This window comes from Pleurodeles waltl, chromosome 11, assembly GCF_031143425.1.
Source record: "Pleurodeles waltl isolate 20211129_DDA chromosome 11, aPleWal1.hap1.20221129, whole genome shotgun sequence".
NCBI lineage: Eukaryota > Metazoa > Chordata > Amphibia > Caudata > Salamandridae > Pleurodeles > Pleurodeles waltl.
This window is the reverse complement of record NC_090450.1, coordinates 730,684,938-730,707,936: the sequence shown is the minus strand read 5'-3', so window position 1 is coordinate 730,707,936 and position 22,999 is coordinate 730,684,938. Positions and strand designations below refer to the sequence as shown.

Here is a 22,999-nt window from a genome sequence, read left to right as displayed (position 1 = left end):
GTCAGGGACTAGGATTCCATGAGGCTTGTAAGCCCTCAGGAGGCTGCTTTGTAGCCAGAGTGTTGCAGATTTTTATACAGAGAATGACCCAGTGTGAAATGGTTCGCTTCTGTACCGCCTGACCTTTCTTTGCTCCCACATATCACACAAAGAGTTGGTTGCTCACACTGAACTCTTTTGTGAGGTCAAGGTAGAACAACAATGCTCTTTTTGGGTCCAGCCGGTGGCGTCGCTCCTATACCTTAGATAGATGCAGGGAAGCATAGAAGCTGGGCAGGGTGACAGTCTGTCCCAAATGAAATGCGGTCACCACCTTTGGGAGGAAAGAGGCATGGGTGCGAAGCACCACTTTATCAGGAAACACTGAGAAAGGGAGGCTTGGTTGACGAGGCCTGCAGCTCACTCACTCTCCGGGCAGATGTTATGACCACGAGAAAGGCTATTTTGATGGTGAGCAGGCTGAGGGGACAGCTGTGAAGTGGCTCAAACAGAGCACACATGAGGTACTTGAGGCCCAGGTTCAGGTCCCACTGAGGCATAATGAAGGGTGAATGGGGAAACATATGTACAAGCCCTTTTAGAAATCTATTTACAATAGGGGACTTAAAGAAGCAGACAGCTCTTAAGAGTGCCCAGTGCAGAGCCCTGCTGGACAAGGGACAGAATGAAAAGAAGAACATCAGAGAGAGAAGCAGAAAGAGAATCTAAAGACTTATCTGTACAATATTTTACAAATCTTTGTCAACGGCAGATGTAATCCATTTTTGTGGAGTAACGCCTGGCTGCTAAAATATCATTACAGACTTCAGGAGGAGGGTTGAAGGCTGTCAAATGTCGCTGCTTATGAAGGCGCAGAGTTGACAGGTTCGGGTGGGGAACCCTCCCCTGCTGCTGTGACAGAAGATCCTCCTCCCCTGCTGCTGCGACAGAAGATCCTCCTGAAGGGGCAGCCTGATTGGAGGATTGATGTTCATTGTCAGCAGCTTGGGATACCAGACTGTGCCCAACCTAGACCCACAAGGATTACTTGGGCCCGTTCATTCTTGATCATCTTGAGAACTCCGGGCAGGAGTGGTATGGCTAGAAAGGCGTCCAGCAGGATGAGCTCCACTCGCAACCGAAAGCGCTGCTGAGCAATTGCCGCCTTGGACACTCCAACATGCAATACTGCTGACATTGTGCATTCTCTTTGGAGGCGAATAGAGCCAACCAAGGCTCTTCCCACTGCTGAAAGAGTCCTTGTGCCACCTCCAAGTTGAGACACTACTCATGATCCGCTAGGCATCAACAGCTGAGTTCGTCCACCCTGGCATTCAGAGATCCTGCCAGGTGTTGAACCACCAGGGTTATGCCCTGCTGTTCCAGCCATGTTCAGAGATGTAAGGCCTCTTGACAAAGGGTCCACAACCCCACCCTGCTTGTTGCAGTACCACATGATGGTGGTGTTGTCCGTGAACATCTGCACTAATGTCCCCTTGACAGAGGAGAGAAATGCTTTTAATACTAGCCGGAAAGCCCGGAGCTCCAGCAGACTGATGTTCAGTCTGGAATCCGCCATATACCACAATCCTCTGACCTCCACCTCTCCTATATGGCTGCCCCATCCCATAGGTGACACATCTGTCACTACTGTGAGGTCTGGTTGAGGAAGGGAGAGGAGTCTACCTTTGACCCAATCGCAGTTCGTAATCCACCACTGCAGGTCTCTTGCAGTTTCCTCTGGACGATATCAGATAGATTTCCCTGATGTTGCACCCACTGGAGCTTCAGGTCCCACTGCAGAGCCCATATAAGCCTTCTGGCTTGATGTACCAGCAGGAGGGGGGAGGCCATGAGGCTCAGCAGCCTCAGAGTCAGCCTCACCCAAATCCAAGATAGAGGCCGAAACATTAGTATCATAACATGAATATGCTAGACTTGCTACTCTGAAGTATAAGCTCAGAACTGCAATGTGCCCAAAACAGGTCTGATGAAAGAGGGTCTGATAGGGAGACAGGTGTGACTTCTGCACGTTTATAGTGAACCTCAGTGAGCGAAGAAGGTTCGCCATAGTCTGAAGGTGGGAGATGACAGGCTGGGGCGAGCTTGCCTTCAACAGCCAATCGTCCAGGTAGGGGAAGACTGAAACCCCATCACCTTGGTGAACACCTGAGCGGCGCTGGTAAGGCAAAATGGGAGCAAGGTGAACTTAAAGTGCTCGTGGCCCACCCTGAGCCTGTGGGCAGGCTAGATGGGAATGTGAAAATATGCATCCTGTAAGTCCAGCGCTAACAACCAGTCTTGTTGGTCTAGGGCAGATAAGACCTGAGCAAACGAGAGCATCTTGAACTTCTTCGGGAGGAAGAGATTAACAGTTCGTAGGTCTAGAACAGGGCAAAGACCCTTGTCCTTTTTGGGAATTGGAAAGTAGTGGGAATAACAACCACTGCCTACTTCGGATATCGGGAACTTTGCTATAGCTTCCTTGGCCAAGAGAGCCATATCTTCCTCTCAGAGCAGACCCAAATGATCCTCTGCCAGCCCTTCAAATGTTGGCAGTATTGGGGGAGGAAAGGATTGGAAAGGCAGGGCATAGACCTTCCGAATGATCTGCAGAACCCAAGCGTCCGATGTAATGGACTGCCAGTGGAGGAGAGAATATTTAATTCTGCCTCCAACTGGGCAAGCATGATCCTGCACGATCAAACTAGGAGGGGCTTGGAGGCTGCAGCTGTTGGGGGCTGGGTGGTCGACAACTTCTGGCTTCCAGACCCTCTAGGTCTGAAAACACCACCCCCACGTTCTCACACACCTTGCACCAGACGGTGGTTGGCACAATGATATACCCCTTCCATGGCCATGAAAGGGTCGAAAGGCAGACAGTGGAAGAGGGGTCGCTGAGAGGCCCAAAGACTTGGCCGTAGCCTGAGAGTCCTTAAAGTGCTCCGGTGCCAAGTCACGTTGAAGAACATGTCCATAAGGGTTGCCTGGACATCCCCCAAAAAGCCAGAAGTTCTCAGCCAAGCGGGACACTGTAAGGTCACCTTCGACAAAACTGTTCTTCCCAGCAGGTCAATCATATCTAGTCCCCACCTAATGGTGAACTTTGCTACAGCTCTCTCGTATTTCACCGCCTGGGAGAGGATGGCCCGGGTCTACTCTGGGACCTGTGGCAGCACCTGTGCAACCGTATCCCATAAGGTGCGGGAGAAACAGCCCAATAAGCATGAGGTGTTCACCAACCTCAATGCCAGACTGGTGTAAGAAAACAATTTTTTCCCAAGCTGGTTCAGGCTCTTGAATTCCCTGTCCAGTGGAGCGGAAGGGAATGCGCCAAAAGAAGTTGAGGCTTGGACTACAAGGCTCTCAGGGGTGGGATGTTAGCTGAGGAAACCAAGGTCTCCCAGTGCAGGACGATGGCAGTGGGCAATCATCCTATTTACAGGAGCCCCTGTGCTGGGCTTGGACCAAGTTTACAGTAGGATGTCAGTAAGTGCCTCAAAGGGCACAAGGGGTTCGGAAGTGGGAGCCCCAGGATAAAGCACTTCAAGGACTTCCGCTGCCCTACGCACCACCATTGCATAAGAAGAACCCTCCTCTGTAACTACACTTGTGGGGGTGGGGTGGGGGGGTTTGGGTGGAGACAAGCCAGTATCTGAAGAGGTGTCTCGTCCACTAGCCTCACCTAGTTCCTCATACTAGTCTATAGTCGTCTCTAACTGGTGTTCTAAACGTTCCAGTGACCCGTCCCAATCTTCTTCTATGCCTGGTTGCTGAATATAATGCTCAGGGAATGATCTGGCACCTGTGGATGCCGCCTGCACTCAAACTGGTGTCGTGTGATGCCGTTCTGGCTTGTCTGGAATCAGAAAGGGGCTGGCGGCACCAGGAGCATCGGCGTCATGACAGGCGCTGGAGAAGGACATGTGGGTACAACCGGCACTGGTCCTGATCCGAACCATAAGACTGCATTGGAGCAGAGGCCGAAGTCACTGGCGCAGAACATGATGGGGCCTCCTCTGACCCTGCGGGGCCCAAAGGTGCTCCGGAGGGGTCATCCCGCTTGAATATATAGCACATGGCCTTGTAGAAGTCTTACCTGAGTGGGGGGTTGCTCTGGCTCCCGGAAGTGGAGGAAGGCACGGAGTCGGACCTGGCATCAATTCTGCAGAATCGCGCCTGGAAATCCGATGATCCAAACTCGTCATGTTGGCCGATGGATGAGGCAAAGTCTGTTTTTTGCCTCTTTCCCGAGTGCCCCTAATGCGAAGAAGACGACTTGGGGCTTCTGGAGCAGTCCCACAACCTTCTCCTCAACCGGGACCTCTGAGGAGTTGTGCCAGATGGCGTCAACTGCCGGGCTGCAAGCAGCTTCAGGGACTGCTCACTCAGAGCCTCTGGTGCCATGTCCCGGCAGTCTGAGCATGACTGAGTCTTAGGAGTGCTTGTGACACCATAGGCAAAGTGAGGGTCCGTAGCCGACATGACATGGTGACAGGTGCCAACTGGCTTGAATCTTGCCTTTCTATAAGTCATCTCGAAACGCTTTACAAAAATACTTGACAAAATGTTTAAAAAAAAGCCTGTCAAAATACAACAGCAGGGTAGCTCTCTCGGGATCTGCGCTAACTGGCGCTGAAAGAAAAGAACTGACATCTGCTCACCTGGGTGGCACCTATATTGGTGACTGTGATGTCACATCCAGCGCCACCGCCGCCGTGGGGAAAAAACGGAGCACTCAACAGCACATGCAGGGGTATTGCTCAACTAAAAGTTTTCAGATCCAGACTGACAACTGGGAAATTCAAAGGTAATTAATCAGCAGCTAGAATTCTCTATTAAACAGAGCTATTATATTTGCTTATGATATCCTTTTGTTCCTGTACTTCATTGGCTAACACAATGTCTGAATGTATATTTTCCAATGAGTTAACAACTAACCCAAGTTCCTTAAACCGACTTTACTTTTTATGGCACAGCAGGCAAATCAAAGTAGTTAGTTGTTACCAAGATAAGATGCCAAGCTCATTCAGAGCAGAGATGAATTTTAAGATTAAAAAATACCATCAGGCTGCAAAGATACATTTTGTAGCTCTACGATAATGCAATATTCCCCAGCGAAGGAAAAGTGTTCACGCAGAGAGCATTTCCACATCTAGCAGTCAAGAGAAATAGCCACTCTGACGACATTCGTGAAATTGGGTACAGGAAGCACCCATATGGGTCACAAGATGCTTTCAGGCAGGATGTTCAAAATATTGTACCAATTTATGGATTTATTCACATTGCTAAAAGTATCACATGTGTTTGTGAAACTACATCAATGCCAAGACCAACCAGAAAAAAAGTTAAGTTGTCTTAATCAACACCACACAAGAAAAGGTGAGCGAGAGGCCATGATGGGCTGAGGAAGAGAGAGCAGGGGGGCAAAAAAAAGCACTTGGAGGTTATTACAGTTCTTTGGTTTTAGGCCTTCGGTTTTGGCCTTGTAATACCCAGTACAAAGGTCAGAGCTGTTTTTGCCAATGCACCAAACGCAGGGTCTTTCTCTGGTAAACTTCAGCGAAGAACCCTGAAAGCTTGTAGTCAGCCAAAAATAAAAAAAATAAGCTAACCAATCAGGGCTCAACCAAAGGCACAAGGCAGGTTGAGTTTGGGACCATCAGTGACAGAGCAAGCACCCAATCTACGCTAAGGCTTTATAGCAATTAGCCACAGAGCACGGCACCTTTTACCAGTAGCCAGGGCACTACACAATTACAGCACAGTGTAAAGAAGGTAGCCAAGTAGAAAAACAGATGATTAGAACTGGAGTGGGAAGAAAGAAGTCCAGATGAATAGACTGGCTGGTGCCAACAGGGGATCAAACTGCTGAATATTCCAAGCATCAATGGGGTTGGCAATGGAAAGTCTGTTATGTAACAGGACCACTTGGCTAACATGTGTTCTGTGGAGGATAAGTAGGTTAACAGTGAACTTAGGGTGTATATCACATCCAGTTTCCACCCCAGACACTACAATACACTATACAGTCCACAGGATAGGAGCTTTATCCCGGATAAATTATTCCTGATCTCAGGCCTCTAAGAATTACTAGCTTGGCTTCAGAGAGGGAAATAAGGGAGAGACGTACAAATAGCTTAAGTAGCCCTTCTTCCTGCCCACCATAAAGCCTTACCACCTGTCCAAGCACAATTATAGCCTTCCCTCGACCACTGTCTGAGTGGGTTGTATGCACATTTGTTATGTTAAATTGTAGATTCCAGTTTTAAGCAGGCACCCCCCCTTAATGCAGGTAGCTCTTTTAATGAGCAGTCTCTAATGCATGGGAAAAACAGACGCTGGCTTCCTCTATCTCCATGCAGCAAAAGAGAAAGACAAACAAGTCTTGTTATTCCAGGGAAATAGTCTGACTCACACGCACATCATCATACGCACAGAACCATCGCTCAATACCTCAGATCTTGTCATATAGCAAGTTAACAATTAACAAATGCACCCGCATGCTGCAGTATAGCCCATACTGCTGAGCCATGCAAATGGTTTGTATGGAATTTCAAGGCAATTATTTCCCACTGAACCACGCAGAGATCAGACAACGGACATGGCATGATTCTATAAACCTTAGGACATATAATGCACACAAACCTACAGGGAAAAAATAAGACGTAACTTTGCCAGCCGCTCCACATCACAGATCATGAGATGCCATTTTCCATCACCCAGGAGCAGGTAATAAAGTGACGTGCTGTTACACAGGAACTCATCACAAGGTAACCCTCACCACTGCCCAGGAATCGGCATAAAGGTGCCATCAAAAAGAGACAAACCATTGGGTGCATATTCAACCGCCCAGGGAAAATTTAAACAGTGCTCCCTCATGCCAAGCAGAAAGGGAGAGGCATCATCTTCCACCAACAGAGAAGCGACAAGATGCCCATGCACACTGCTCAAGTACATTTCACAAAACTCCCACCCCTCGAGATGTGTCACAGACACCAGATAAATCTGCTGTGATCTATTCAAACCCTGGTAACTCCACAGAGTGGTCAAGACTCCCCTGTCTGGCACAAACATTCTCAGGTCGTCCTCAGAGAAGAGACAGGCTACAATTCACAGTAGGGAAAGGAGTCCACCTCTCATAGATGTCTTAGGCAGAACACCTGCAAGATAAGTCTTTTGTCCCTGGTTGTCAAACCCAACCTCGAGGACCTTACTACCTCTGTACAAAATATAGATGCAAAAGGAGAAATGTTACAACAAAAGCTGTAGCCAGCGCAAGGCTGATATTCAGATCGTCTTTACCTGCCAGTACCCCTTCCTCCAAATATCTAACACAAAAATGGCTGGAAAATTCCATGCATACCTGTAAATGAAGGGTCACCCTTAGTAAGTATGTTTATGGTATGCACCGTAGCAGAGCTCAAAGGAGCAGCTCCTAAGCAAGGAAGGGGACTTCTGTGTGGGATATGCACCACATCAGTAAGCAAAGGCCCACTCTGTAGCCGGAAAAAGACTACTGGTGACACTGTACATAACTGGTTCCATAACTTCATACTCTGCACTGCTGAGACAAATAGGATACGTCAATTAAGAACATGATGGAGCAGCACTATGACTTTCTTTAATACCTTTGGCACTGCCTTTGCTACGCCTGCTCTCAGGGATGATGAAGAAAGTAGCAAAGACAGAAAGTAAACAGTGCTTCAAATGCAGTTTCTTTTCTGTGGGTTTCACTCCCCCTTCTTAGCGCCTAAATACAAAAAAAGAGGCTGTTAAAGGGCTACCTTTTGGTTAATAGGTCAGCCCTGTGATGCAGTCCGCAACAAAATGATATGCAAGATCACTTCCACGACCCTTGACTTATTCTGAATCTGCGTACAAGCACTCTAACTAAACATTTCAACGTACAAAACTTCTCTATACCAGACATACGATATAGCTCTTTCCCACTTCCCAAACATCAACCATGCAACAGGAGGCATATTACAAACATTTCAGACGGGAACAGTTGGGTGGAAGGCACTCGCACACACCTTAGAACTCAAAGGCAGGGCATGTCACCTGGGCATCCACTGCAGAAGACCTGCATACACTTTGAAACTTTACACCATTGAAAAAAAGGCTTCAATTATCTTCAAACTTGAACAACAGGGAGGTGGGAACCTTGCATGTACTTCAGCTACTGACGGCAAGGAAGGTGAATTTGGGGGAATGTTTGCATTGCTTCATCTTCAAAGATACACAAAAGTTAGCTTCTCAAACGTTCTGGCGGCCCAAGCACAAGCCTAGCCGCTGAAATGTCAGTAGAACCTTGGACTGGCCGCAAGTACACAAGCTCCTGAAGTGTGCTTCCTTTGCGACTCATCACTGCTGAAGGCGTCCTTTACATGCCACCGTTTGTGGCAGTGATGCTGCAAGACGGTTGGACAAGGAGCGGTGCATTGAGCCACTTCAGTATGGGAAAAAGGCTAAGGAGGGCCGCCCCTTAACATAAGTTCCCCTGCCTAAGCGTAGCCCATCTGCCCTGTGCTGTGGCTGTTGTCCTCTTTGCGCTCAGCACTCGTTTTGGCCTCACAGCTGGAGTCCACTGGCCGGGGGACAGAGATGTAATCCTTCACTTTAATCTCCATGGTTCTGGCTCTCACAGCAGCCATGTGAAGTTTATCCAGGAAATCCGGCATACCTAAATAAAGGATAACTTGTGAATACCAGTTTATAACATGGGTGTACAAAGTGATTCAGAATAATAAAAACATCAAATGCCCAAATCCCATTAATTCCCAAAGACTGTTCAGCCCTACTCTTAAAACCATACACCATGTAATCAAAAATCCACTACCTGAATAGGCTGGAACACCCCACCCTAAAATTGGCAAACATTACTATCCTACCTTGACTAGACCCCATCCCCACACAAAACTCGACTTCATTGTGGTACCAAATTTCACAAACTGGTAGTCCCTGCTTGCGCCAACTACCAAATCCCCCTCTCCTCTTCCTTCCTGCACAGAACACAAAGAGCATTGTAGACTTTTTACATTAGAAGAACATAAGTACATACTCACCACTCGACACCATCCAGCTTACACAATATTTTGGGAACACAGTCTGTGGATTGTCGCTGTATGTCAACAAATAGTCAAAGCCATTCTGTGAAGGAGACACACTAATAAACATTCACCGGCAAACCATATTTCCTTCCAGTACCCAAATAAATAATTCTTCACTTATCATAAGACTCAGTCATAAAAAGCACGTTTACTACCTCTAACAATGGATTTATAGCTTGAAACAACTTTATATTCGAAGGTTATGTATAATCTCGTACACTGGCAGTTTAATCTTAAACATCTTGTTAACTAAAATGCAGGTGGTGCCCATATGCATGGCCAGAGTGACTTGTAAGGATGTTGACTTGAATCTCACTGCAGATACCATCTTCAGATTGTTCCTTGAATCCATGTAGAGGGTAAGCTAGTGAGCGTGGAAATGAGAATCCAGTGCGCTATTCCTAATTCTCAGAGGAGAGGAGGGGGTTCTTGTGAATGTGTTAGTGATTGAAGCTACCAATATGTTGTTACGTGTAAGCCGCGTCCTCTTGTGTAGTCCTCTTTTGTGTTGAGAATTATTTTAGATTCACATACTGTGCATAAATTGCAAAATAATACTTCATCTAAATAAGACAAATAAGGATGAAGCGGGAAAAGTACCAACTATTAATACTCTGCTTCACCAGAGTAATGTCCCATGAATGTGTGAAAAGAGGACTACACAGCAGAACTGCACACACCGTATGTAACAAATTACCAACGGAAACTAAAACCCAGCTTTTAAAGTTTAGAATATGCTCTTGGTTACTTATGGAATGGTTTTATATTAACTAATAACGCAGCTGAATACAACCCACTGTCCAGAATTTTACACATGGCTTGGTAATAGAATTGTCCTCGTGGTGTTAAAAAATGATACGATTTAACGTATCTTTCTAAAGTCCTCTGTTCCGTTACTAGAATACATTTCATCTGAGATCAAGTGTGGTGGAGCAGTTTTTGCTAAAAACTGTGTATAAATGTAAAAGGAAGCAGGTCAATAGCTTGACTGACATGAAATACAAATGCAGCTGTTGGAGCATATTCGGTTGGTGCCCTCAAAACAGTGTATCATTATGTATCTTCAGAAAAGTCTGCTGCACGGTGAGAGCTTAAAATCGGTTGAGATTGCTAATAAAAATACAATTTTAGCTTACATGTTCCAAAGAGCCCCTGCGCAGTGGTTCAAAAGTGTCATCAATAAAATCCGCAATGCATTTAGGTTCAAAGTCAGTTGATTAATAGGTTGGGGTATATTCAACCTCAGGTTCAGGCCAGTTAAATAGAGATAATAGGTATGCTGAAATCGGAAGGTGTGTCCCTCCTATTTTTATATGCTGTTAGGGCTGTCAAATGCATAACTGACTGTAAGGGAGCATCACACAAATACCACATACAAGATGGTATGTCTTTTACTAAGGCTGCAAACACGGTTTCCTGTCCGTGTACACACCAGTTTACAAATATTTTCATTTTGGTGTTGTAGGAACGTGTCCCTTTTGGCATGATTATACCACCCCCCACACACGCACACGTTTTGCCTGATATTGATGCTGAATTGACCGTGTGTGCTGGGATCCTGCTAACCAGGCCCCAGCACCAGAGTTCATTCCCAAAGCTGTACCATTGTTCCCACAATTGGCACACCCCTGGCACACAGTTAAGTCCCTTGTGAAATGGACCCATGGTGCCAAGGGCCCTGGGACCAGGGAAGGTCCCCAAGGGCTGCAGCATTTATTATGCAACCCTGGAGGGCTCCTCAACAAGCACATGCACACTGCCATTGCAGCTTGTGTGTGTTGGTGCGGATGAAAAAAAAAAAGAGACAAAGTCAACATGGCACCCCTCTTACGGTGCCATGCCCACAAACCACTGCCACTGGCATAAGTAAGTCATCCCTCTGGCAGGCCTTATAGCCCTTAGACAGGGTGCACTATACCAGAGGTGAGGGCATAGCTACAGGAGCAATATGCCCCTACAATGTCTAAGTCCATTCTTAGACATTGTAAGTGCAGTGTGGCCATGTTAAGTACGTGGGCTGGAAGCTTGTCATTACGAACTCCACAGCTCCATGATGGCCGCTCTGAAGTTTGGTAAAACTTCTCAGCACAATAAACCCACACTGATGCCAGTGCTGGATTATTTAAAAATGCACCCAGAGGGCATCTTAGAGATGCCTCCTGTATTTTAGCCAATCTTCTGGTGCACGACTGACCGGTCTGTGCCAGCCTGCCACTTCCAGACAAGTTTCTGGGCACCAGGGGTGAGAGCCTTTGTGCTCTCAGTGGCCAGAAACAAAACCTGCACTGGGTGTACAACAAATGCTTTGCACTCCCCTCTGATAAGCCTAACTGCTCGACCACACTACCACAAAAGAGAGCATTAGTATTATCTACTTTAGCCTCTGTAAAGCTTCTGGGGAACCCCTGGACTCTCTGCACACTATGGGGGTCATTTTGACCCCTGCGGTCGGTGGTAATGTGGCAGTAGTACTGCCAAAAGGCTGGTGGTACATACCGCCACAATATGACATAGGCGGGTTGGCTGCAGCCAACCCGCCAATGTACCACTCTGACCACCATGGCAGTAGCAGCCGCAGGGCTGGAGATAATCTCCAGTCCGGCGGCCGCTATTGTATCACTTCAGGCATTTTGACCCTGCCTACCGCCATGGTTTTCGTGGCTTTCGTAACGCTACGAAAACCATGGCAGTAGGCCCTATCAGTGACAGGGAATTCCTTCCCTTTCAGTGATAGGAGGCCCCCTCCCTCCCAACAACTCCCCAGACGCCCCCCACCCCTCCTATCCATGCTCCCCCTTCCAATCCCCCACCTCCCGTAACACACACACACACACACACACACACACGCACCACGCATACACACACCAACGCACGGGCATGCACGCATGCATCCATTCATTCATTCATGCCACATCCGCTCACGCAGACACGCATTCACATATCCATACTTTCACGCATTCTCACACATGCATACACGCACGCAAACACTACACATACATTCTCATTCACACACACATTCATGCACACACCCCCACCTCCCTTCCCTGTCGGAAACCCGACTTACCTGGATCCAGGGGGTCTTTAGGCAGGGGACGGGATGGGGCCCTGCTACCGCCAGCAGAACAACGCCAGACTGTATTATTTCTCATAATACGTCTGGCGACAGTCTACTGGCGTGGCGCTGCTGGTGGTAGCAGCGCCACCTTAACACCGTTCGCCAGCATGACCACAGCCAGATTTCCGCCCTTCTTGTGGTGGAAATCCGGCTGTGGTCATAATCTGGAGGATGGATGTTAGCCACGGCGACGGTCTTTAGTGTGGCGATCGCCGCGGCGGTAGGCAGTTTTTACCGCCAATGACATAATGAGGGCCTAGATCTCATTTTGGTATAGTATATATAGAGCCAGCTTCCTACAGGTGTGTAAAAATATTGGAATTTGTCTGCCGTCAGACTCTAGAATCTCCATAAATGCAGGTGTAATTTTAAATATCCAAACACTAAGACTTCATAACCAATGCTGCTAAGATCAGCGTCACAAGGTCTAGATGGGCACTAGTGTCTTCCTCACTGTCAGAGAGACATAACCAGATGTCCTGTACCAGCTGTATCACAATACGGAAGTATGCATCCCTTAAATTTAGCATGTCACAAAACTCCTCTTCTTCTAAGAGAGGGAATATAATCCGTGCATTACAGTCACTTTCAATTAGCTCGTCCTTACATGCCAATTCAGAGGTCCAGTTGGGCCTCAAGGTGCAATGCTTCTTGGAAACACATAATACACTACTGCCCCTTCTTTGATAGCTCTTCTTTAGCAGATGCCCTCCCTCTTTCAATTCTTATCTTTCCTCACTTGTGTGCGTTTTGATTTCGATTTTATTTTTGTAGAAACTCTTCAGTACCCATACCGGTCACTACACAGCATCCAATTGCCTGAGGTGCCCCATTCCTAAGACAGGCCGTACAGGACACTGAGGAATATCATTACATACTTCTTTAACGGGCCAGCACCCCTAGAGTTGTTAGTCTCTCTACATTTACCATGTAGAACAATCTTTGTGGAGTACAGATTTGCTACTATACAGTTGTTGGGCCCTGAACCAATGTAATGTCGCAATGAGGTTGGTACAGTTGTGTAGAAAATACTTTTTGCTACACAGATACTGCATACAGAAGTCGCAACACAATGAAAAGATGTTCTGTGCTGTGATCTGTAACAGACTTGGCGCTGTCAGTGTCTTTTATTGTGTTCGAGGGCATTGTCAACTAGACTCTGCTGACAAGGAATTAACCAATAATAATCAACAACAACCAACAACCTAACCAGGGTTGATAGGGGTTGCTGGTGATGGTGGTGTCTGACTGAAGTGGAAAGAACATAAAACAAAAATGCAGAATTTGGTTGGTTCAGGCCTTCCTAGTCAACCAAAGGAGGCTCAATACTGGCCCTTTGAGTTAGTAACTTGTGTAAACTCACAACACATGCATTACCAGGAGCTGAAATGTTGGTTCTGGTTTGCTCTCCATTATGCTGCTGACAAGCCTAGATTCCTGGAGAGCACTGATACTGTGGCTGGTGAAACAGAAGCTAGAGGGCCATCAAAGGAGAAGAGTATCTACGACTTTTAGAAGAGATATACAAGTACCGCTAACTTAAAAACTACACGGAGGGCAGCTGATTGAATGGAGACTGCCCAGGAGTGGCAAGATTTCAGCAGTCCATCAAGCGTAGAAGACAGACTAATCAAAAGGAAAATGCAGCAGGCAAGCATTAGTATGGCAAAACTTTATGGCAAGTACTTGGGGAGTGGGAGAGGCAAGGCTGAGAGCAGGGCAGTGGGGCTTATGAGATCATTTTAGGGGTATCTTTTTGATCACTCATACTCTTTATAAAAGAGGAAATGCATCAAACAAAAAGAGAAACTGGCAAAAAACAATGCTCCATATGACTGAGGGGATTTTAGTCTCTCACATTCCTGGGTCCCAATGCAACTGCACCAATGATAGCAGCGGCTCTGAGTTGCAGGCTGTCTCTTGGGGCTCTTGCATCCTTTCCCCACAATGCTTAGTCGTCACTTTAATCTTGAAAACTGGTGCTCTGTCTCTTTGAGAAGAAAAATAGCTCCCATATGTTGGCCCCATCTGTGCCACAAGGCGGTCATCAGCCTTAATGCTAGCAAGGAAAATGAGCATCCCCTCACCTTTTTGTAAAATAAGACACCCATAACTGTAATGGAATGTAATCTTGTGGGCCCCTCGCACACCAGAGCCACAGTGCCACTGAATCTGCTTCAATAATGATAGATACTACTAACTCAAAGTGGGCTTTTGTTAAACATATCAGCCCCCATTTTGGCCCACATGCTCCCCACCATCTCTCTGAATGCAAGTTAGAGCTTCTCCTCTGCTTCAATTGTCCCCTCGCTTGAGTCACTGCTCTGAGGCACAGAGCAAGACTGGCCCAACAATGGAGCACTGTGCCCCAACGTAAGCAAGAATGGATATTAGCACTGTCATAATTGGGATTTAGTTGGCCTTACCCCACAGGGCCTGGTACCTCTGAACCTTCAGCACCAATGATACCTACACCCCTGCTTTAGCCCAATTCACTGGGCCATCCTTCCTAGGCCTGGAGTCCAAGGCAGACTGTTTGCCTCTCTGTGTAAAAATTACTATCCCTATTGCTTGGGGCCTTTTCTCTGCATAGCAAGGATGACCAGGCATTAATGCTAGCAAGGAAAATGTGCCCCCATTTCCCCTTTTGTATTAAAACAGAAGTAGATGGGTTGCAGGGGACCCCTCACACTCCTGGCCCCAATGACATTAAAGTCCCAGGGATCTAAATTATCAGGACTCTGCACCTTAATGCAACCATACAGGACTCCTCTATGCCATACCCTCAACTCACTTGAAAGGACATCTGCATGTAAAGTGGGTGGGATCTATTGGAAATGTCATGCCCATTTTTTTTAATTTTACAAAAACAGTTCTCATTTTTTGTTTAAAAAAAAAAAATAAACTACCAACCTGGACGCTGATGCAGGCCTTGAAGTGCCTCTGTCTGAAAATAAAATTAGTGCAGTGTCTCCTGTGTTGTGAAGCACAGAGAGGGGGGACAGAGAGCTAAAGAAATAGGCATTCTCAACAGAGTGCCTGCTACTTTTAGTGTATATGCTTCTTCCCTGCAGCATCCCTGCCCTAAGTGTACACTTAAAGCGCCAGTATCTGTCATCTCCCTGTGCCAGAGTGAAAAGGATCATCTGAATCTTCACACCCACATTATGGGCTTTGGTAGCAGTTGGAGACAGCCATCTTGTTTCATAACCTCTAAACCCATTTGAAGACTGGCCCTAGACTGTGTGGTTCACCCAACTCTAATGTCCAGTTTCTAGGTGAAGCTGTTAATATTTGTGGTCCCACTAGTGCCCTGTTATACAGCCCTCACAACCAGGAAATCTTGAAAACAACTGGCTTTTTACAATAAAGAGGTTTTACACATCAAAGTGTGTGCTGACCCACAAGACTATTGCTGTCCTCACAGAAATTTCAGAGCAGTTGGGCTTGTAACATCAATACTGAATAATGTTCTGCTTGGGCAACAGTTTACTGATTCTCAGTGTTTACTGAACTAATGAACTGCAACCTAAAGCTCCACCACTGATTCTGCTCAGACGAGAAGCTTTTTATTTGTCTGATGGACCTTTACAGAAAGGAGATGTTTACTGTTCCTTAACTGGAAGCTCAGCCTTTAGACCACTGCATTATTCAGAATTTAAAATGGAGCCAGTTATCAATGAAACAGAGGGCCAGACATACAACACAGCTGCTACATTTAACTTATTCACTGAGATTTTGTGTCTAAACATTTCAAAGCTCATAATTTCAAAAGACCTCCAGGTGGGCCAATTGTAGCCCCTTGGCTATACCGCAAATCTAGCACCCAAAGCATAAAAGCTAACCAGTAAGCATTCCTTTGTAGCATGAAGTATTGTAAATTTGCAAGCTTAGTATACTCATGCCATCTAGTGTTGGGCTCTGATGCTTGCAAGTTGTTTTTCTTTGAAGAAGTCTTTCGAGTCACAAGGTATAGTGAGGTAGCAAGGTGCATAGGAATCAATTCCATGTTCAACTGTTTTTTTGCACAGCAGGCTAGAGTAGTATATGGAGTGGTGACCTAGTGTCCTATCATGCACATAGGTTGCCTAAAACATGTGAGTAAACTGTGAGAAGGTGAAAACATCTGTGGATACATCACCACACACCCAGGGATATGGGCAGGTGCATGTGGATCTACAGCATTACACGCTGCAAACAGATGCTTACTGGGTAACATTCACAGTTTGTAGCATGTGTTGCTGTAGATACACATGCTTACCACAGACTAAAAAGCAGTACTTCCCTGTAGTGGTGGCTAGCATGAGGAGAAACCGTCTTAAGGGCGGTTTGGCCAACTATTGCCTGCTGTCTGGCTACAACACCCGCAAAGGAAAACCCAGTGAGCATCTGCTTGTGGCAAGTAGTGCTGTAGATTCACATGCTGTGCATATTCCTGTGTTGGGTCCGGAACTGTGTGCAAGTTCTTTTTCTTCAAAGAAATCTTTGGAGTCACAGATTGTTTTCCTGCAGAATGGACTGTAGATGAAGTGTAAGTAAAGAGATGGCCATGCAATAGAGAATGTAAATGAACCACAAGTGCCACAGGTGTCCAGGGAAGAGGGTAGGCGCATGAGAATCTCAAGCATTACATGCCACAAACAGATGCTTACTGGGTAAGTAACATTTTCAATTTGATGGCATATATGGCTGTAGATACACATTCTGTGCCTAGACTGTAAAGCAGTGCCCGCCAAAAGTGGTGACTAACCTGTGGTTGTTGCAGTGGTTTGGAAAAGTGTGCATAGCACTGCCTGACTGACATTAGCTTGTTAGTGTGCTGATAGTAAAGGTTCCCACATATGTAGCAGCTCTACATATATCAGCTACTGGTATGTTACCAAGGAAAGTCATTGAAGCTCCTATTTCATGAGTAGAACGTGCTCTAGGAGGTAAAGGCAGAGTTATTTTGGCTTTAATGGTAATGTTTGTATACATTTAACTATCCACCTAGCAGTGCCTAATTTAGAAATGGGCTTTCCTTTGTGAAGGAGTGAAAAAGCAACAGAAAGTTGTGGCAGTTTTACAAAACTCGTTAGTTCTGTCAATATAGCACATAAGAACTCTTTTAACATCTAATGTATGAAGAGTTCTTTCCACAACTGATTCTAGAGGAGGGAAGAACACAGGTAATTCCACTGACTGATTCAGGTGGAAGTGGGAGACCATCTTTGGTAGGATTTTTGGATTTGTGCGAAGAACTACCTTATCTTTATGTAGCTGGAAGAAATGTTCTTCCAAGGTTAGTGCCCGGAGCTCACTGACACGTCTGAATGGAGTGATAGCAATGAGAAAAATCAACCTTCCAAAATAGAAATTGAAGGGAACTATTGTGTAGTGGTTTGAATGGAGGTCCCATAGGTCTTGTGAGAACAATGTCAAGATTCCATGCAAGTGCTGGTGGAACCCATGATAAACCACTCTTTTAAGGCCTTCCATGAAGGCTTTAATAACTGTTATTTTAAACAGAAACAGATGTCCGTTGTGAAAGTATGCAGCAACGGCTTCTAAATGTAAGCACGTGGATGTGAATGCAAGGCCAGAACATTGCAGATGTAGTAGGTAACAAACAATGTCTTGCATGGCTGCATTAAATGGATTGATGTTATGACTGTAATAGTCAAACATTTTCCATTTAACTGCATAATATGCTCTAGTAGTGGGTTTGCATGCTTCTTTAAGGATGGCCATACAGTCAGAGGGGAGGCTGAGATAACTAAACTCTATGACTTCAGGAGGCAAATTGTTAAGTTAAGTTCCTTGGGATTTCGGTGCCTGATTTCTCCATGGTTCTGACTCAGAAGGTCCGGGATGAGGGGAAAGCTTCTCATGAGGAACTATTGATAGTTTGAGAAGAGTTGTGAACCAGGGATGTCCTACATATGTGGGAGCAACTATTATTAGTGTGAGGGATGTTTGCCTGAGCTTCTGAGCCAGAAACAGAAGAAGAGGAGGGAGGTGGAAAAGCGTGGGCATATATCCCTGAACAGTTCATCTGCAGAGCATTGCCTTTGGATTGGGGGTGTGGGAACCTGGAGGCGAACTTTTGGCATTTTGCGTTGTCTGCTGTTGCGACCAGATCTATGTCCTTAAACTCCCACCTTTGAAAGAATGTGAGTAGGACTTGTGGGTGGAGGTCTCACTTGTGGACTAGTTGCCACATCCTGCTGAGAAGGTTGGCAAAGTTGTTGTTTGTTCCCGGAAGATGTTCAGCTAACAAATGTATGTTGTGGCAAAGAGCCCAATGCCAGATTGCTTGGGATAGACGGGATAACAGTAGCGAGTGTGCCTCCCCCCTGTTTTTGTAAAGAGTACATGGTTGTCATGTTGTTCATTCGGATCAAGAGAACCCTGCCATTCAGGAGATGAGTGAATGCTTTCAATGCTAGATGAAAACCTAGCAGCTCAAAGTAACTGATGGGAAAGACTCTGGTGTTTGGTGTCCCAAAGACCAAGGACTGTGAGATCCTGTAAGGGAGCATGCCAACTAGTCTATAACGCATCCTTTGTGGGTGTGGTATGAGTACGGGGTCAAGGAAAGGCTGTCCTTTTAACAGGTTGTTTTTGTTCCATCACAGCAGAGAGCGATGAGTGCGGCTGTGTACCAACACTAGATTTTCCAACTGAGACTGTAGGCGCGCCAGACATTTCTGCCGCAGACACACGTGTAGTTGTGCATTTAGTACTATGGCAATGCCTTAGGCCTCATACTCAGAAGTCTCATGACAGTTCTGACTGTGACTTGTTGATTGGGTTGGAAGAATGGTTTTAGTGTTTGAAAGTTCTGTATTTGTACTGCATTGGGATAGGCTAATCCTAACAGGTGTTGGGATTGGGAATAGCCCCTGGATACGGTTGAATGTGAAGAGGCTGAAGGTGTGATTTTTGGAAGTTGATGGCTAAACCTAAGTGATGTAATAAGTCCAAGGTAGTATGGGAATGTTGAAGACAGCTGGAGAGTGCTCTGTGCAAATGGGCTGCTACCACTGCTAGGCATTTTGTGAACCCTAGAGGTGCAGTAATGACTGAATGGAAGGACTTTAAATTGGTGATATTTGTCTGCTATCACAAATCTGAGGTATATACAATGTGTTGGGTGTATGGGAATGCGAAAATAGGCGTCCTTTAAGTCTGGTGCTGATAGGAAATCGCCTTGTTGGAGAAGTGGGTTCACATTTTGGAGAGTGACCATATGGAAATGCTCTGACAGGATGCAATGATTTAATGGCCATAGATCTAAAAATTGGCCGTAAGGATCCATCCTTTTTGAGTATTAGGAAGTTTAGGGAATATACTCCTGATTGATCAAGTTTTAGATTCCTGCTTCTATATTGGAAAATGGTTTTAATTGTTAAAGGAAATCTTTATGTTGCGTTGTGGATTTAAAATCTGCATTTGACTTAGTACCCCGCAATAAGCTGTGGGAATTCTTTCTGACTCGGCAATGCCTCCCCACTGTCTTTCCTTGCTAGTGCACCTTCATGAGGACACCTATGCACGTGTCAGGTGGGGCGATCAGTGGCACTTACTGACAAAATCCCAGAGCAAAGGGGAGTACGACAAGGATGCATCCTTGCTCCAACTTTATTTTCATTGTATGTCAATTATAATGTCCCCTTTTTTAGCCAAGGTAGAGGCAGATGACACTCCTTTAATCTCCAAGACCCGAGTGGTGTACAAAAACTCCTAAAGCGATTTGAGGAGTTCTGTCTCTCTCGGGACTGGAGATCAATACCTCCAAAACTAAACTGATGATGTTTAACCCTCACAGATCATTCAAAGAGATAGATTGCTTGCTGCGCCCCTGGATGCAAGCTAGCCTGGCTGATGAAGGGTGATACCCTGAAACCGGTCCCAGTATGCTTGAATCCTGTCCAGGGAGGACCTGGCTTGACAGTTCGGGCTGGACTACTCCCATAGGAAGCAGGGTCAAGACTAGTTTGCATATGGCTGGGTCTGAACCGGGGTGATGTGGCACGCAAAATAACAATAGATTAAACCCAGATCTGTGACTCTGGGTGAGTGTTTAGAAAGTTTCAACACTCCGCCCATCATTTTATTTTGTGATGTTGCCTTGAAGGCACACTGCTTTAAATGGTGAATTATTTTGGTTCATATACACAGAGATTATGGGGTGTGGTGTGGGGACCAGTGGCAACAAAGTTGCCCTTAGTCCAAAAATCCCAAATTTTGAGATGTAGTGGTGTGTCAGGAGTAACTGTGATGAAGAAAGAAAAGTTTCCTTTACGGACGAGGCGGTCTCACCCACATAATAGAGTCTTGCTTCATCATTTGACCACCTAGCCCCATCCAGGTAGGACAATGCCACCTGGACGGACTCAACCTCCCAGTTAAAAGAACAAGGGGGGAGTACTGAAATTAGGGTTATCTGGATTAACAAGGGATCCAGTTATGCTAGGGAAGATATAAAAATACCTAATCAGTCACCTATGTAGTGGTACAGCAGTGGTGACTGCTGGTATGGATAAAAAGTGATGGGACCCCTACTGAGGATAATGACTCGAAAGGTCACCTAATTGTTGGTGCATGGCCAACATCTTTCTGCCTGCTACGGAGAGCCAAAGGAGGTCAGGGGGCATTCGTCAGGGCCTAGGATCCCTAAATATCTATATTAAGTGTTGTTGTAAGAGGGGATTACCTCCTACAGAGGTGCTCTAGTAAGGAAACAAAAGGAAGCCTAACTGTGGGCAGCTTGACCACGGCAGTCTAGAATAAAAACGATAAATATTATATAGAGTTTCATCATAGTGTGACACAGCAAACCACAACACATGAGTGAGTGACTCAGCATGCTTAGATGAGTCACATGTGCATGCACTAACATGGAGCAGACCTGACGCCCTAACTAACCGGAGCAGGTCTCATATAAAGGAACTGGAGAAGGTACTTTCTTACCCTATTCCTGGTAGGCTATTTGCCTCCAGTCTAGGGGGGGTAGTACCCTCATAGTCACACACTAGAAACAGGGAGAAAAGGAAGGCAAGAGATGCTAAAGGTAACTGGTAGGATTAAACGCAAAAACGCCATGGGTGAGCACTGTTCATAAGCGCAATATGTAGGTAATCCCTGAGGGGCGTTAGTAGTAAAGGCAGGTTTCGAGGGAAGAGTGATAATCAGTATACACATGCTCAAATAAAAGTTGTAACCAAGGATTCGCCGCTACACTGGGATCGTAGGAGGGGATGCTGTGTGAACGAAAAAAGTATGTAAATGGACTCATACACATAAAAGATAGCAGTGTAATCTTGAAGTGAAAAAACTCACACACGGACACACACAAAATGAAATAATTAAAGTAAAGATAGCACTCGTCATCCAAACAGCCACTTCAGTCTTATCTGCACGAAGGTCCTCTGCATATGTGCATAGCGGGCAGGGTTCCAGAAGAAACTCACTACTCCAAAGGGAGGTGCCCGCCTTGAACACCTAATCCGATCCCCTCCCCGACCGCTTGTCTGTTGAGGTCGGGGAGGGACCGAACTTTAAACGGCCCCACGGCACGGAAATGGCGTTGCAGTGAATGGTACGTGGAGCACAACGCTCCACCGGATCCGGAGGACTGCAGGTTCCTCCGGTTCCCGCCGGGCAGCATGGGAAGTGTAGTCCCATAGCTGCCTGGTGAGCGTGACGTCAGAAGGCACAGACTCAGATGAGTGTCAAAGTCTGGTGGCCCCTAGGAAACATGGGAATTGTAGTCCCATGATTCCCCGAAGATCACGACTCGCATTCCTAGTGTGTAGATCCTACAAGGGTTTCCTACAGAAAATAACAACTGAAATAAAAAAATATTGAAATGGAGGTGAAAAGAAAAACAGCCATTTTTCTCCACGTTTTACTCTGTAACTTTTTCCTGCAGTTTCAGATTTTTGAAAGTAATATACTGTTACGTCTGCTGGACTCTTCTGGTTGCAGGGAGATATAGGGCTTGTATGTTCATCAAGAACCCTAGGTACCCAGAGCCAATAAATGAGCGTCACCTTGCAATGGGTTTTCATTATATACCGGGTATACAGCAAAACATTTGCTGAAATATGAAGAGTGAAAAATAGGTATCAAGAAAACCTTTGTATTTACAAAATGGGCACAAGATAAGGTGTTGAGAAGCAGTGGTTATTTGCACATCTCTGAATTCCAGGATGCCCATACTAGCATGTGACTTACAGGGCATTTCTCAATTACACATCTTTTTTACACACTGTCTTACATTTGGGAGGAAACAATTAAGAGAAAGACAAGGGGCAATAACACTTGTTTTGCTATTCTGTGTTCCCCCCAAGTCTCCCGATAAAAATGGTACCTCACTTGCGTGGGTAGGCCTGATGCTCGCGACAGGAAAAGCAACATGGACACATCATATTTTTTTATTCAAATCTGATGCGTTTTTTGCAAAGTGCCTAGATGTAGATTTTGGCCTCTAGCTCAGCCGGCACTTAGGGAAACCTAAAAAACCTGTGCAATTTTGAAAACTAAACACCTAGGGGAATCCAAGATGGGTATGACTTGTGGGGCTCTTACCAGGTTTTGTTACCCAGAATCCTTTGCAAACCTCAAAATTTGGCTACAAAAACCACTTTCTCCTCACATTTCGGTGACTGAAAGTTCTGGAATCTGAGAGGAGCCACAAATTTCCTTCCAGCCAGCGTTCCCCCAAGTCTCCCGAGAAAAAATGGTACCTCACTTGTGTGGGTAGGCCTAGTGCCCACGACGGGAAATGCCCCAAAACACTATCTGG

At 46.0% G+C, this 22,999-nt stretch overlaps 1 protein-coding gene across 1 annotated transcript in view; it reads right to left on the bottom strand.

Moving 5' to 3' along the window:
• Positions 1 to 5,235: 5,235 nt before the first annotated feature.
• Positions 5,236 to 22,999, bottom strand: part of STARD7 (StAR related lipid transfer domain containing 7) — a 193,604-nt gene continuing 175,840 nt past the window's right edge. The window contains exons 8-9 of the mRNA XM_069214420.1: positions 9,048 to 9,132; positions 5,236 to 8,665 (exon numbers count right to left, since the gene is read on the bottom strand). Of these exons, the coding sequence (XP_069070521.1) occupies positions 8,487 to 8,665; positions 9,048 to 9,132 (264 nt within the window). The 3' untranslated portion in view covers positions 5,236 to 8,486. The remainder of the gene's footprint in view (positions 8,666 to 9,047; positions 9,133 to 22,999) is intronic.